At 44.2% G+C, this 16,625-nt stretch overlaps 2 protein-coding genes across 3 annotated transcripts in view; one reads left to right on the forward strand and one right to left on the reverse strand.

Annotated features, from left to right (window-relative positions):
• Positions 1-1,382, forward strand: part of FBXO11 (F-box protein 11) — a 72,039-nt gene extending 70,657 nt beyond the window's left edge. For both annotated transcript variants that reach the window (XM_017837839.1, XM_017837840.1), the window contains exon 23: positions 44-1,382. In XM_017837839.1, the coding sequence (XP_017693328.1) occupies positions 44-173 (130 nt within the window). In that variant the 3' untranslated portion in view covers positions 174-1,382. The remainder of the gene's footprint in view (positions 1-43) is intronic.
• Positions 1,349-16,272, reverse strand: MSH6 (mutS homolog 6). Its single transcript, XM_017837838.1, has 10 exons — positions 16,227-16,272; positions 14,087-14,289; positions 11,207-11,385; positions 7,604-10,148; positions 6,012-6,277; positions 5,286-5,403; positions 2,990-3,079; positions 2,349-2,503; positions 1,945-2,144; positions 1,349-1,517 (listed from the first exon to the last, which is right to left on the reverse strand). The coding sequence occupies exons 2-10, from the start codon at positions 14,244-14,246 to the stop codon at positions 1,436-1,438; spliced, it is 3,795 nt and encodes a 1,264-aa protein (XP_017693327.1). The 5' UTR covers positions 14,247-14,289; positions 16,227-16,272; the 3' UTR covers positions 1,349-1,435.
• Between the last annotated feature and the right edge of the window lie 353 nt (positions 16,273-16,625).

A 16,625-nucleotide genomic window follows, 5' to 3' on the forward strand; every position in this document is an offset into this window, starting at 1 on the left:
AGCACGAGGGAGGCAGACACTAAAGAGCTCTCTCTCATTGTAGGTTTTTCTGTGACTGTGGTGCTGGAACACTGTCCAATCCCTGTACGCTTGCCGGAGAGCCTACACACGATACAGACACACTATATGACTCTGCTCCACCTATAGAATCTAATACATTGCAGCACAACTGAATTCCTTTCAGAAAGAAAGTCCTGCCATTCTAATATCATACCTATTAAAACTTTTTTTTTGGAGGAAGTTACACTTGCCCATTTCTGCAGAAAGAGACTGTATTAAAGCGGATGTGTGAGGTGTTGACACTATGGAGCTCAACCTACCAAAAAAGAAAGTGGCAATATGTTGACTCAGGATAACAGAACTGGGCGTTTTAGCATTACTGTGTAAACAAAGACTTTGAAGGGACAGAAGTGAAGAAAAATAAGCTGCAATTTTGTACAGATACCAACTTCTGAGAGCTGGTGTTTTTACAAGTAGCATTGAAACGCAGTCCAATTTGCAGTAGTACTATTCTGTAGACAAGCAGCATTCTTTGTTGCTGCCTTTATGGACATGGGTACCAATTGCTTTTGTAACATGGTAAAAATGTGAGCTAGCACTTCTGCATTTCTTTTGATTTTTTAACATTTATTCAGATTGAGAAATATGATTTTAATGCTTTAATCTCATGTAGTTTGTTTCTAATTTCAAGCAAAAAAATCTTATTGTACTTGAATGTGTCCTGTTTTGTTAGCACACCTAGACTTGCTGTAACTGTACTCATGTCCCAGTATGTACGTTCTTTCTATGAAAGAGAAAACACTAATCTTAAATTATATCCAGCAATTTTTCTGGTGTCCTCTGAAGTTAGAATAATCTCCTCCCCTGCCCCAGCAATAGTCTGTACTCAAACCACCCTAACAAAAAGAAAAAAGCGAGTGTTTTAATGAGACTTCCTAGACTATAATGCACTATAAAACAAAGTACCCATGTAACTAAGTTTTGTGAAAGAAATTTTACTATGTTTTAAAGTACACAGTAGAAAGTCTCCTCAAAACAGTCTTGTACTTTACTCTGTTCATAGTTTTTTTTGAACAGTCTGGACATTACTTACATAACCTGCTGGAAAAAATCACAGCAATTTCCTGCTCTAATGAAGCTGAGACAAGTATATATACAGCCCTATACAGTTTCATAGCTTTTTTCCATTTATGTGTATTGGTGACAGTGGGTAATCAACAGCCTGAAAGTGTATGCATGTACCATAACATCTAGACTTAATATATTGTGGAGTACTCAATAACCATTATGTAGAGGGTAGGTATGAATTAAAGGGTTTAATTTCCTAGGAAAGACAATGGAAAAATGGTCATTTTTAAAAAATAAAGTTTATTAGATCATAATGTTGTCTGTTACCGTGTTTTTGAGAAACTGCCCATACAAAACCTGCATGTCCCTAAAGGTGGCTGATCATCGCGGTGAGTTTCTGCACAGCATTTGCGTCACTTGTTGCACCATCCACCACCTGGCACAGATACCTGAGGGGAAAAAAACACCTTTACTGAACATGGATAGACACTGAGGGGCAGAGCTTAAGCTCCCTATCCTGGCACAGCTTTGGGAGACACAGAAGACGCTGGGCCTGGTGTGAAGGCTGCCAGCAGCAGAGGCTCCAGTACCGCTGTAAGGTCCCCCCAGTACTGCACAGCCTTTCCCCCAGTGTGGCTCAGTACACAGCCAGCCCAGCACCACTGTGCAGATTAAGACTGGCATAAAATACTGCACTGCCAATCATATCTGCCCTCCTGCAGTACCTCCTTCCCCTCTCTGTGAAGTACGTTTGCTATTCCCAAAAGTAGTAGCTGCCCCTACTGCTGTGAGACTGAGCAAAAGCCACTCCCTAGATTTTAAAATGGGTGCCCACTAAGTAATGTGCAACTTAAATACAGAAACCCAAAGCCTTACCTAAACACTCTTAGTGAAAGGGTTGTTTTTTCAAACTCTTTGGCTTTTCTGTGCCCCTTCTGAATAACTTCATCTGGAATATCTGCAAGTCTTGCTGCATTGAAGCCGTAGCTCTTCGGGCATGCTCCTTCAGCGAACTTGTACAGGAACGTAATTGTTTCCTGGCTTGGATCCTCACTCTCATTTTCAACCATGCATGCCTAGGAAGTGCAAGGCACAAGTCAGTGTTTGCAACACAGGCCTACAGCCTAATAAATGCACGGGACGTCATGTCCTCCTCTCAAAACGCCTGTGACTCGGGGTAGAAGAGCACAGGAAAGGGTGCACAGCATGGGATCCCCCCCCAGCCAGAAGGAAAAATCCTGTCCTTCAGGCCTCATGGCTTGTGCTGCACTCACACGTACCATGTGCCCCAGGCGCACGGCCGCGCTGTGGGAATGGTCCTCCACCAGCGAGTGGTAGTGAGTGGAGAACAGCGTCCGACACCGGATCTTCTCTGCCAGCTCCTTCACAACAGCACTCGCTATGGCTGTTCCATCGAAAGTAGCTGTGCCTCTGCCTGGAGGGAAAACAGGACAGCTTTGGCACACTCGGGGCCATAGTCTACTTGCTACTGGGGAGAGATGCACATCCCTTTAATTGTTAAAACGAAGAACCACAGAGGTAGAGGTGCCTTTCTAAAGGCAAATGCAGCAATGCATTTGTAGTGTTGGTTTTTCTCCCTCTGCACTGTGTGGAAGGTGGACAAACAGCAGTGAGTGGTGAGAGCCACCAGGATCAGTGGGAAGTGACCCAAGTATTTGCCCTGTAACAATCACACTCTTCTGCACTGCAGAAAAAGATGTTTCTGCTCTCCTGAGGTTTGCTGCAAGTAATTATGTAAAGGAAAAGCAGGGAAACACAGCTGGAAATAGGATAATAACGAGGGGCGGTGGGAGGTGGTGTATCAGGTCCTGGGGCACACAGGAAATACAGGTTTTAGAGAGCATTAGACACTGACCAGTTAAGCATCAGGAGCATTATGTTAAAACTATAGAGTAATTACCCAGTTCATCCACAAGAACGAGGGAATGCTCTGTTGCATGCTGGAGAATGCTGGAAGTCTCACTCAGTTCAACAAAGAAGGTGCTTTCACCTTTAAAGGAAATGACAAAAAAAAAAGTAGTCAAAAGATCTGAAAACCACAACTCAACCCCCATTTAATCTGCACTAAAATCTTGGTTAAGGTAAAGTGAAACTCGACAGCAAACTGAAATGGAACAAAAACATAGAGCTTTATTTCCAGTGTGAAAATGGTGGGCTTCCATTTGCCAGAAAAAGCAGGGTTTGGTTCCCTAAGAGTACAGGCATAGGCATGAGTACAGTTAATTAAGTTTTAAGGCCACCATATCTGTCCACCTTTCACAGCACTGGTCAAATGTACCAGCTGGACAAAAACAGGGGCACTAAGGATACAAGATGGGGGGAATCTTTGGCCCCTTCTTGCTCTAAATGCATGAGACAGGCCTAAGGTGTGTGTGACTTTTCAGTGAAAAAGCAACCAAAGACTTGAGAGACTGGAATTACTGGTTTGGTTGTGATGTCATAAGGTAACAAATTATTTGGATAATAAGGGCTTTATTTGTATGCACTCTAATTGAGTGAAATGTGACAAAAAGAAGTATTCAGCTGCTGAGGCTTGAACATCTCATGGGAGTTGAAGCAACCCAGATAATACAAGGCCTGAAATTTAAACGTGAAATTGGTTTTAGCAGATTACAAGCAGAGGCACATGATTATTCCCACCCTTTCACATGATAAATGCACACTTATAAACTCTGGATTTACTACTTCTTTGTAGTGGTCATTACAAATAATCACAAGCAGTAGCAATTAATGTAAATTATTCCAATAAAGGCAAGCATGTAATTCCTGTACTTGTGCTGCATGAGCACTGCTTTGCTCTAACTTAAGTTGTCCAACATGAATTATTAAGCAGTGTCCACTAATCCTGATGTTCTGCATTCATTTAAAGAAATTCCCAAGATTGAGTATGTTTTTACCAATGTTTAAGAACAATCGTTTATTCATTTTAGAAAATAAAGCCCTAAAAATTGCACAGGCAATTTTAAAATTATATTGCTTAAAAAACTAACTTCATAAAAGCCCTGTTGACATCCATTACAGAGCAACTGCCATGGAACAACTTTTCCTGTGCTTTCTTATCTACGCAGTGTGCAAACTAATGCATCAAGAACAGATATCAAACCTAGTTCTCCTGTGCAGCGTTCAGCCTCACCATGTGAAATGTTATAACATTTGTGCACACATTTGTAAAAGAATAGTTCTCAGTTGATAGAAAAAAAATTGAAAATGCTGCATTTTGCTAGACCGCTTCTCGTGCAGGAAGGGCAGTTTTTATTTCTGCCATAAGCACTTAGGTATTCTTCTACAATTAAGATTTGGTTTTGTACTGAAATTAAAATGGAAACTAGCTAGGCAAAGAAAACCTTAATAACATTCTCTAGGTGCAAAGAAAAGCCTTGATTTGGGGAAGTGTAAATATTTTTTTTAATTAAGAACTCAGAATGATTCATTTCCAAATTCCTTATGTGCAACAAGTCCAGTAGGCTTAAATCCTTTCATAATCACTGACCCATATTTTTCAGCAGAGAGATCACAGAAAATCTGTGCCCTCCTTAAATGAGCAGTGATACTGCTCTTCTTACCACAACAATAATTTTGTTTTTCTAGCCCAGTGACACTTTGCCCACCACCACAGGCAGACTTCCCATTCCAGTTGTTGTGTCATCCTCCACTTGTTTCTTCCTCTCCATTAAAGAGACAAAATACTCCCAAGAATTGCCAACTACTGCTTCTAAGAAGGAAGCCTGGCTCTTTTCCTTGTCTGAAGAAATCATATTTCAGACATAAGGCATTCTGACTGAAACAAGGGACTTCCAGGCCTGGCAATAAGGTACAAAAAACTCCTCTACAACAGCTACCCCAACATCACTGTCTCATTTCAGAACACTTAGAAAAAGATATCAATGTGAGTAGAATATAATCAACTGTACCATATCCAAAAAGATATTCCGCAGACTGGTATCCAGCTTTTAATATTAAAATTCATTAAAAGTGATCCTACGTGTCAGAAATAACAACGGACACGCATGTGAAAGAAATAAAGTCTAACTACGATCCTGTTTCCACTCTGAACAATGAGAGGCAACAGATTAGTTCCCAGCTCTCCCTGCACAATCAACGTACCATCCCTTTCCAACTTGCCATCAAAGCAAGAGAAGAAAGTCACTGGCAGAAGTGAGAAGAAAGGGTGGCAAAAGCCCTTTGGAATAACTCACCCGACATGATTCTGTCTGAGGCGCCGAGCCGCGTGAACACCCTGTCAATGGGGGTGAGCCTGCAGGCCTCCGCAGGTACGTAGCACCCCAGCTGAGCCATGATAGCCAGGAGACCAGCCTGCAGAACAGACATGGACACAGTCACTTTTCTACAATGTGCTTGGAGCTTCAGTTCCACACCGAGAACGAGGGGATGAAACTCTGTTTTCCCCTAAAGCAAAGACTAGAGTACATAAAGCTTCCTACTGTTTTAACAGCTCCAGGCTGCAGCATCATAATCTCAGGCAGGACTAAACTACTCTGGAAGGTTTCAAAACACAAGTTATCACAGCAAGCAGCATTTATAAAGCAAACTCCCTGTTGCTTTCACAGTTGCCACTGATCTCTAGTTTCATCTTGTTCAACCTGCAGAAGCATCTTTTGCCAGATGATGCCAAGTCCTAGATAAGTCAATTGAAAAAGATAAAAGGTACTCTATCACTTTCCCCCAACCATCTCTCACAGGAGAAATAAAACTTATTCCTCCCTAAAGTGAAAGTAGAAAATCTATCTAAACATGGGCATTTTCTACCAGACTGTATCTTTACAGTGCGGTTGTTGTGCTGTGCTGCACACCCCAAAGACCACTTCTGGGACCTCCTCTGGCAACAGCCAGGCCTTGTAATTCCCTTATGCCGAACACAGAGGCACTGTGGAACGTTTGACCTTACACAGACAGCCCATCACCTGTCTCATGAGCGTAGATTTGCCACCCATATTCGGGCCGGTTACCAACACACAGGAAGCTTCACTGCCGCTGCCTTCATCTCTGCTGCCTATCACGATGTCGTTGGGAATAAACTCGTCCCCAAAGAAGGTTTTTGTAATGCATGGATGGCGTGAGTTTCTAAGTTCCAGGAAGGGAGGAGCACTGTCCACAGGCAGCACAATTACAGGTCGACACAGAGGTCCATCACCATCTTGACTGTAGCGAGCAAGGGACATCAAGACATCTATAAAATTAGGAGACATAAGTCACGTTTTCATCTTTCTTCATTCACTGGAATTCATTTACTCACTGAATAGCAATTTTGTAAACACAATTTTCCAGTTCATTCCATTTTCCCCTAAAGGAAAACACCCAAGAAGCACTCCAGAACAAGTAAAAGGTGGGAATATTTACACTGCCTTTCCTCATTCCTTCCAGATTTCTAGCGTTGTCAGGTTAAAATCCTCCCCTCTAGCTTTTTTAAAGTCTTTAAAATCTACAGAATTTCACTGCAAAAGTACATGAATAAAATATTATTTTTTTGCATTGTTTTTTTATTTAGAGTAAGTAAAGAGGAAATCAGCTTCTGTGACAGTGAATTACTTTGTGAAGGATCATAATGCTGCTTAAAAGTTGCCAGAGGAAATTTATATAAATATGAAAATTCTGCTGGTCCAGCAAAAACCAGCAGCACAAGTCCCCCCAGTAAGCTGAGATCTAAGGTTCTAAAAGCTGATTATCTACAAAACCAGACCATTCTATGATTTTAGAGGCTCTACAGACAGAAAACTACAGCTCAGCCTCTACTGGAAACAAATTCAGTATTCTGAATTGATCAGAATTCTCTGATGTTGTGGCGTAGCTGATGTCACTGCTTCCCAGATCTCCCAGCGAATCCATTCCTAGCCAACACTGCCTGCCCGCCTGTCCTCCCTTTTCTGCCCCAGTGGCATTCAGAGAATGCTTTCATTTTTCCCTGGAACAAAGACATCCCAGAATCCCTCATCCTAGCAGAAAATCCACAGTACAAAAGTATGCCAGTCCTGAGAAAAGAATAGAGGAGACTGTTCTATCTCAGAAATTTAGAAAGATATAGGGAAGTCTTCCTAGTAGACTACCTTCTTCAGGGCTTGACAATCACCACTTCTTTATTTTTAAAGGCTGCTGAGAGAGCAGCCTGCTCAGATAGAAAGGAGATGACTAGCAGGTTAGATCTTTATAGCTCCATTTAATAAGAAGCTACTAATCCATACACAAGAATTGGGAAGCAGTGAGAGACCCACCAGGCTACGCTGAACAGTGAGAAATACTCGGCTGCACATCTACAACCACACAACAGGAATGAAGAAAGAGCTTGCAAACATCCAGACCCAGCAACTGTCCTGCCATTTACTGACAAGAAGGAAATAGGGAATCACTGTTAACTACCAAAACTGTTACCACAATCAGAGTTTTTAAACTACAACTTAAGAGCTGGCAACAAGCCTTTTTTGCTTATCCAGATCAGATGCCATCATTTCCTACACGAGAGTAATTTTTACCCTATGTCAGAATGAAGCAGAGCTCTTACCCAGCACAGCAATGCACTCCACAGCTGCCTGCCAGTCCTTGCTGTTTTTATCAAAGTTGTAGAACAGGCGCCTCATGCAGTCCTTCAGCGCTGCGTCGCGCCGCTCTTCCGCATTGACCATCACCGCCAGCATCTTCTCAATCTCCTTGGTCCAGTAACGCTTGTACCCCTTCCTGCTCGACCTCAGCTCGTACTCCTCGGGCAAGTTACGTGATACGACACTTTCCGGTATTTCCATTTGGTATCGGTTTTTGCCTGTCCCCCAGTACAGGATGGATTTAGATCCGAGCAGTTTGCGCTGCTTATCCAGGTACTTGCGAAGATCTTCCTCGACAGCTTTAATATCCTGTAGTGCTCCATCATAATCGGGGTCAAAACCTGCCTTTGGAGTAATCACCCCTGTCTTCCGAGCCTGGTTGTGATCAAAAGCAGTATCCCATCTTGTAAGCTCTGCACTCAAGTCTGGGAAGCGGCCGTCTGGATTTGTGGCTTTGCGGGTGACTAGCTGCCTCAGGACTTTAGATTTGAAGTCACTGGCAACCTCCTCCATGACGTCAACAATTTCATTCATTACTTTAAAACCCTCCAGTGCAGACAGGAAGTCAGCAATTTTTTTTTTGCTGTATTTGATTTCTTCGTAAAAGATGGCCCTGCTGTCAGGATGGTTCTGGCTTTTAAGTGGTGATCCAATACTGTGAATTTTGTTGAGCAGCCTTTCAAGGTCAGGCAGTTTCTTCAGGTGCTCACTAACTTCAGCCATTTTATCTGGCACTGCTACGAGGTCCTCAACAGCATCCAAACGAGCATTGATGGATTTAGGATTACAAAGCGGAGCACAAAGCCACTGTTTCAGGAGTCGCTTCCCAAATGGTGTACAACAAGAATCAATCCTTTCCAACAAAGTACCTTCTGTGCTTCCATTGGTTCCGTTCTGCAAAACTTCCAAGTTCATCAGGGTGACTCCATCCAGCACCATCCGCTGGTCAGTTTTGGCAAACAAACTACTCGAACTCATAGGTTTTGCAGCAGCAATATCCACAGGGACATATTCCTCGAAGTTTGCCCGTGATAGCAGCTCTTGATCAATCAGACATCTTTTGAGATAGAAGACACACCCCCCAAGAGCTGACAAAGCTAATTCACTGTTATCACCAGGAGTTAATCCCAGGGAGTCACTATCTGAAGTCAGAGATTTGATTACAGAGGGCAGAGAACACCCATTTTCAGAGTTCTGCTTCTCCTTGAAATACTCTTCTTCAAGAAGGACTTTTAGTGTTTTAGAAGCATTCCAGAACTGGGAACCTGAGATCAGCCCTTCCTGAATGCAAGAAACAAGTGAGCCCTTCAGTATCTTCTGTGTGTCCACAGACAGGTTCCCCTTCTCATACAGAACCTGCACAGGAGTGTAATGTGCTACTAAAGTCCTAAACCTCGAGCAGTGACGGTCGTCTGAGAACTGGCCTACAAAAAACTTCCCCACTGATGTGTCAACAAAGCAGACTCCGTAAACACGTTGTCCGGACGAGTCTTCTTTCTCCTTAACACACAGAAGGTATCTGCTGTGGTTCTCAGAGGGATCACAGTCCATAATGCTGTAAGTCTGAGTTCCTTTGGTGATGATCCTGCAGATTTCTCGGCGTACCACCCTGTCAAACTTAGTGGTGTGGGCCGTTGACTTGCAGCGCGCTTCCATCATTTCAGGAGTTTCCGTTTGCTCGACCCGGGCTACCTTGTAGCCCTTCTGCACTAGAACATCAGAGAATCTGCCAAATGCAATTTCTGGAAAACCTGAATGGGCCCAAGTACCTTTCATAAAGATCAGGCCCAGCTCATTTACACCAATGACTGCATCCATATGATACAACTCGTAGAACTTTCCAACTTTGTAGAAAATCACAGCATCAAAGTTCTGACTTTTCAGCTGCCACCACCTCCGCATTCCCGGTGTACACTTGTTGAGATAATCCTCGGGCACATAGAGAGTGGAAGGGTCATAATCAGGGTCACCCTGACGCTTCCTGTGCGCATCTTTCCTTTTCCCTTCCTGCAGCCAATCAAGCTTTTCGTGTTCCCACACTGTGAAGCCACCAACGCCTCCATTGCAAGCATTTGCTTGAGACTCAAAACTTTCAGGTGCTGCAAATGATGTCAGCTTGGACTTGGCTTCTGAAGAGACAGTTGCTGCTCTTTTGGGTGTTTCAGAAGACTCATTTCCTAAGCTACTCCTTTTAGCAGGCTTTTTCACCTCTGTTCTCTTTCGTTTAGAAGGGACTTTAATGGGACTTTCTGCAACACTCTCTGCATCTGTCTCTGTGTCAGAAGATTCATTTTCATCTACCCCACTACTCGCTTCCTCGCTGCTTGCTGCTTCTTTCACATCAGGCTTGAACTCTGTGTCAGAGCCTTCTTGGTCACTGTCAGAATCCAACACTCTTCTTCTCTTGGTTTTTATGGCTCTTTCCCTGCTCTTTACTCGCTTATTGCTCTTCATGTCCTCCTCACTACTGCAATCATCACTGTTGCCTGATGCATTTTCACTCATCTCCTGGAAAAATAAATTATTTTACCCATAGATAATTCTCGCTACAAAGTCACTGATGCAAAAAGAAGCGAAAAAGTGTGCAATAATGCAGTAGCTATGAGACTCCAAGCAAGAGACAGCAGAGCCACAGCCAATTCCATTTACCTTAACAGAATTCAGGTTTTTTCTGGATAACTAACTGCTACTGGCCAGTGGTATAATTAGTCCTATTTGTATCCTTTACAGCTTCATTCATGTGCTTAACTGATCCTGATGAACAAAACATTTAAACTGCACAAAAAGGATATAGCACATGAAATTCAGAAAAAAGGAGAAATACCTCCATAAACCAACTCAATGATAACTTTTGTCACAAACAATGAGGTCTCGCCACCTTTCAGTACAAGCCCTGGTGAGATTTGCCCTTGATTTTTACTTTTGAGTTAACTACTTATTTCCACCTAGAAACATACTACCTTATAGTAACCTTCAAGAAGATTGTGCATGAAAAAGAAAGTCCATTATTTGCCTTTTCAGCCTTACAATTTAATAATTCCAGCGACAGCACCAGAAAAAAACATCAGTGGAGGGACTGGAGTGAGTACAAAGTGCCAGTGCCCACTGCACCATTGCCATGAACAAATGTTACAAATTTCTACACTATGACACACTAAAACTTCAGATCAAACTTAAGGCAACTTGGACTATGAACAGCAGATAGAGAAGATTAAAAAGATGCACTAGAAAAAAGCACTTATGAGTGAGAAAGTGGGTCACCCAGAGAGTGATGAGTGAAGAGAGTCAGGGAAGTTAAGTAGCTTCTGAGGTCAGTCCTTACCACGCAAAACACCAGAGAGACTTGTCTTTCAAACTAGAAAAGGTGAGAGACCAGCATGTGACCTGACAACACAGAAGCAGTAAAAAAAAAGACATATGGATACACATACACATACGATTAAAGAGGAGATAAGTTGTGATTACTGTACCAGAGAATTGCAGGATATTCCATGCTTAGTTCCAAGACACAGCTCCTAGGTTCTAGTACTATTTCTGAAAATGACAGCAAGTAAGAAACATTTTACCTCTATTTCCTCCTCTTCCTCCTCCTCCTCTGTGTCTGAAGGTTCATTGCATACTGCCAGCTCAAGCCGCTTAGTTTTATCTTTCCTCATTGCATCGTCGGCTAATACCATTGCTCTTTTAATTTCAGGCTTCATACTGTAAAACATTCCTCCCTTCAGCGTCTCCCCATCTGATGAACCTGCAAAACCACAAATTTGTCAGAAACTGAAGTTAGTCTACCATTTAGACAGTTAGTGTTCGTGCTTCACTTTTAAATGTATTCAGACAACTAGTATAAGTCCCTAACATTCTGCATTGTTACCAGACATTCCCACCATACTTAAATATAGTAACTCATCACTCAGCCTGATAAACTACCCCTAGAGAAAGTATAAACACTCACAAATGAAATGCCTACCTAATACATGAACACTTGAAGAATTGCTTCTATTTCTGTAACTCATTACCACGTGTGAATACTTCTAAGCTGAGCTCTAAACACCCTCACACTCACTGTAGTAACTATTGAAAATAATGCTTCATACTCGCAGTGCAGCGAACAGGCCTGACTGAGACCACATGGGTATTTTAGCAATCACAGGGAAGTTCAGCCACAAAGTTATCTTCACATTATAGGCACGAGTCACCTATGACACAGACCTCTCGAATAAAGCTCTGCTGGCCTCCAAACTGCTCCTGGAAGAGCAGCAAGGTGTCCAGACCCAACACCAACCTATTAGTCAGATTAGCTGATCCTCAATCACACTGGTGATTCACCCTGACACTGCAGGGCATCGAGCAAAGCCTGCTATAAATAACTGCACCATTCCCTCATCCTCTTTCACAGCCCCATGGCACGGCAGTTCCTCCTTCCACCACCCGTACACAGCACAAAAGCAAAGCCAACCAATCCACAGACTGGTTTCTAGAAAGGGTCCACAAAGACACTGAGATTCATCTTAACGCCATGCTCAAGAAAGCAGTGCTATATATAAGATATCATATATTCAACTCAGGGAAAGGAGAAAGAGGACACGAGCATGTGATAGATAAAGAAGGGCAATTCCTGCTTCTGCTCTAACAAGTCTATCCGTCTGCATCCGACAGTAGGATCTGTTTGGATAGGTCCTCACACCCAGTCCTGTGAATCCCATCACACAGTGCCATTGACTGAAGCTTCAGCTCCGACTCAGAGGCAGAAAACAGGCAGCTGACTCATAGGAGGCCAACTACCTCAGAAAGAAGCCAAATGGAACTCTTGCTCACACTCATTTCTTTGAGCTTGCAGTAGCAAAGCAGGGAGTTACAAGTAGCTCCTTCTACAGCACAAATGCAACACATTAACAATCCAGATCTCTCCGTTCCAGTTTTGCAAATGCAGTGAGGCAATCTAAAAATATTTTGCATTAATATTAAATGCAATTTAACAATGGCAGGAGAAAAATCTCCTCCTATAATTTAACTGCACTCTCAAGTGTGCAACACCTGCATATTCACTCTACCAACTGCCCTTCTTGCATGCCCAGCTGTTACACCTCTGGCCCTGTCCAGTCTATATTTACTCAGGTAAAAACAATAACACAACACAAGAAGCTTCACCATTTTCTTATCCAAAGACTCCAACACTCTTACTTTGTATACCAAGATGCTTTTTGCTTGAATTTTCAAGCAAACCACATATTTTAAATATTTTTACTCTGTTCCGCATTGAACACATTTCTCATGGAAAGACCTGTGTATCTGTGACTTCTTATTTTTCCACCATTTTCTATTGGCAAACAGATTAATTCCCCTTAGCTGTATTTGCTTTTAAGTACAACTGCAAGCTCTTAAAATCCATTTGATCCTTTTAAAATACCTTCAGGGAAGGGACATATAAACCATGGACCAACTCACTTGCACTACATTATGTTAACACTCATGGCAATGACATTACCATTTTAGTTTAAAACTATGGCCAAAGTGCGGTGCCTTGAAGCAAAAAGGAGCCAAAAAAATGTGGCTACATGAGATGAGATGGAACTCTGACTTGTAAAAAGGAAGACTGTTTAAATTTAGTTGTTTCACTGACATAAGCAAATCCCAAAGCACATCAGAAATATTGTATTACACCCAAAGTATCTGACTGACCAACAAGACAGTTCACAGCAACATGATTTACACATGACAGTTCACAATGATTTAGTTTTCAGCAACAGTAAAATTATTAAATAAGGAGAAAACAGATCATGATTATTAATAAGGTAAGATTTATTATGCAAAATGACAATTCTTGATATATTTGATTTTCACTAGTTGGCCAAGTAATTTCTTCCATATGACAAAGACCAACTTTGATCGGTAACTACAAGCAATACCCTCACAAACACACTCAATTCTCAAGTTATATATTTTATTAACAAAACTGCTGCATTGCCTAAAAGAAACACCACAGTAGAATGAATTTTAATTACCTAACATCCTGAGCCTAGCCTTCTGATTCTGGACAAACTAGAGTTCCTAAATAGCTGCTTAAAAACTGGGTTCAACACTCCTAATAAATGAAGGATTTCAGGGCTAAAAGTGGAATTACTGGATTTATCCTTTGGATACTTGTTATGTTGATGGGAGAAATGAAGGAAAAATCTTTAAAGCATAAGCAAGTTTGCTTAATTAGTTGTTCTAATCTAATAAACAAGAGGGCTTAATGGTTTATGTTCAAAGAACTGTGTAACCATAACATACCTGTAATCCTCAAAAACTTGCTGTCTCTAATTTACAAAGCACAAAACATGCTCAATTCTAATCTTGGTTTTGCTGCTCTTTCTCTATGGAGAATACCATACCCTTATACTTTAAGCACATTTTTCCAAAACAAGTGACATATTTCTACTTCAGAAAGTTTAGTTTGTATCTCTTACCTTTATATGGCCTCAGGTATTTAATGCTGATCCAGCCTCTTGTAGGGCTGTCATCAAAAAACTGTACATGGACACGAGTGGATTTTCCTTTCCCTCTGACTATTGTTCTTTCAGTCGGGTGGTTGTATATGAGACATGGCCACCAAGGATAACCTTCCATCTTGGCCCAGACCAAGTCCCCAGGAGAATACTCACAGGAGACACTGCAGAGACAACAAATGTGTAATTTAAGGAACATTTAAAAGAGCTCTCTTCATAACTGTAACTGTACACTGCTTCTGAGCGGCTTATGCCCCTTGGGTCTTGGAAGGCTCCCAGGTGGTACAACCTGGATTACACAGTCCTTCTACACCACCACCAATACCTCTCAATTTTTTTTATTTGCTCCCCCAAGTTCTACTGGATCCCCACAGAGACAGAGTTTTATCACAGAATGGTTTGAGTCTGAAGAGATCCTAAAGATCATCTAGTTCCAAACCCCCTGCCATGGGCAGGGACACCTTCCACTAGACCAGGTTGCTCAAAGCCCCATCCAACCTGGCCTTGAATATTTCCAGAGATGGGGCATCCACAACTTCTCTGGGCAACGTGTGCCAGTGCCTCACCACCCTCACAGTAAAGAATTTCCTCCTAATATCTAATCTAAACCTACTCTCTTTCAGCTTAAAGCCATTCACTACTTGTAAAAAGTCCCTCCCCAGGTTTCTTGTAGGCCTCTTTAGGTACTGGAAAATGCTATAAGGTCTCCCTGAAGCCTTCTCTTCTTCAGGCTGAACAACCCCAACTCTCTCAGCCTGTCTACACAGGAGAGGTGCTCCAGCTCCCCAGGCATCTCTGTGGCCTCCTCTGGATTCACAGTCACAGAAAACTGGCTGAGGTTGGAAGAGATCTCTGGAGGTCATCTTGTCTAACCCCTCTCCTCAAGCTGGGCCACCTACAGCCTGATGTAACCAGACTCTTCATGGATTTAAGGGAGTGAGAGAGTAGCTGGGTCCAACCAGACCTTACCTAAAAGATGGCAGACTAGGTGTTACGAATTATCAACCTACATAACTAAGACAAGTTTTCCTGTAGAGACTAATTATCAACCAGGCACCTAAAGGAAAAGAGTAAGATTTTAAAAAAACCCTCAAGCTACAAAAAATGAATAAATAAAAAACTCTGTCCCCACTGCAAAGCACCTGATGCAGCTTTTATTTTCTCTCTCCTCCTCCCCTGATATTTCAGCCACTGCCACACTCCCACAGATGATGGCCAGGATATTCCTGAGGGCTGTGGCCCAAGAACCAGCGACACTCAGTTCGCTGACATGTGGGACACTTGCCATCATGGTGTACAGTACAAGAAAGACATGGAGATCCTGGAGTGGGTCCAGCAGAGGGTAACAAAGATGATTAAGGGACTGGAGCACCTCTCTTAGGAGGAAAGGTTGAGGGAGTTGGGTCTGTTCAGCCTCAAGATGAGAGGACCAAGCAGGGACCTCATCAATGTGTACAAACATGTAAAGTGGAAGGTGTCAAGAAGCTGGATCCAGGCTCTTCTTGGTGGTGCCAGGTAATAGGACAAGAGGCAGCAAGCAGAAACTGAGAAGAACTTATTTACTCTGTGTGTGGCCACAGGGTGGAAGAGGTTGCCCAGAGAGGGTGTGGTGTCGCCCTCACTGAAGGTATTCAAGAACAGTCTGGACACAATCCTGTGCCATGTCCTCTGGGACGACCCTGCCTGAGCAGGGAGGCTGGACCGGATGACACACCCTGGTCCCTTCCAACCTGACCCATTCTATGATACACCACGGAAAGGAGATACAGGCATGAGTGACACACTATTCCCAAAGAGCAAAAACCAACCCCGCGGCTCCGCTCCCCGCAGGTGTCCCGTTGTCCCGCCGGCCCAGGCCCGCCGGGAGCGCGGGCCGCTGCAGGCCTGCACAGCCGGACGCCGCATCCAGGGAATGGGGACGGGACAGCACCACATCCAGAGCACAGGGGGCGGGACAACGGCGGGAGCGACGACAGGGGCGGCCCGAGGGTCCCGCTCTCACCGCTGCCGGCAGCAGCCCCGTCCCGCCTTCCCTTCCCGCCTCCACCTCCCCCCGCCTCCGGCCGCGCTCCTGCGGCCTCCCCGCTTCCCCCGCCGGTACCTGGAGGCCTTCACGGCCGCGCCGTCGCCCTCGCCCTTCTCGCCGTTCTCCCCGGCCCGCGCCGCCGCTCCGCCCGCCCCGCCGCGGGTGCTGCGGGCGGCCTGGCGGCCGTTCTGCTCCCCCGAGCCCCGGCGCCGCCGGAGTCCCGCGCCGGCCGGCGGAGGGGCGGCTGCCGGCGCGGCGTCCCCCGGCGGGGCCGGGTTGGCCTTGGAGAAGAAGCGGAGCAGGGTGCTCTGCCGAGACATGGCCGCGGCGGGAAACGCACCCCCCCACAGCGCGCCAAACGCGCGCCAAACCCGCCCCGCCCCCGGGCCGGGCCCCGCCCCCGCCCCGCCCCCGCCCCGCCCCGCCCGCCGCGTTGGCGGGAACCGTGAGGGGCGACCCGGGGGGTCGTTCCCC

Source organism: Lepidothrix coronata, unplaced genomic scaffold, assembly GCF_001604755.1.
Source record: "Lepidothrix coronata isolate B3197 unplaced genomic scaffold, Lepidothrix_coronata-1.0 Scaffold313, whole genome shotgun sequence".
Classification (NCBI taxonomy): domain Eukaryota; kingdom Metazoa; phylum Chordata; class Aves; order Passeriformes; family Pipridae; genus Lepidothrix; species Lepidothrix coronata.

What these genes read in the sequence shown, in the direction of transcription:
- MSH6 (XM_017837838.1), bottom strand. Translation starts at nt 14,246, where the DNA reads ATGGAAGGTTATCCTTGGTGGCCATGTCTCATATACAACCACCCGACT. An exon ending in GGAGTGCATTGCTGTGCTGG is followed by an intron (nt 6,278 to 7,603) that starts GTAAGAGCTCTG and finishes CTAATTTTATAG; the next exon opens with ATGTCTTGATGTCCCTTGCT. An exon ending in AATCTACGCTCATGAGACAG is followed by an intron (nt 5,404 to 6,011) that starts GTGATGGGCTGT and finishes TCTGTTCTGCAG; the next exon opens with GCTGGTCTCCTGGCTATCAT.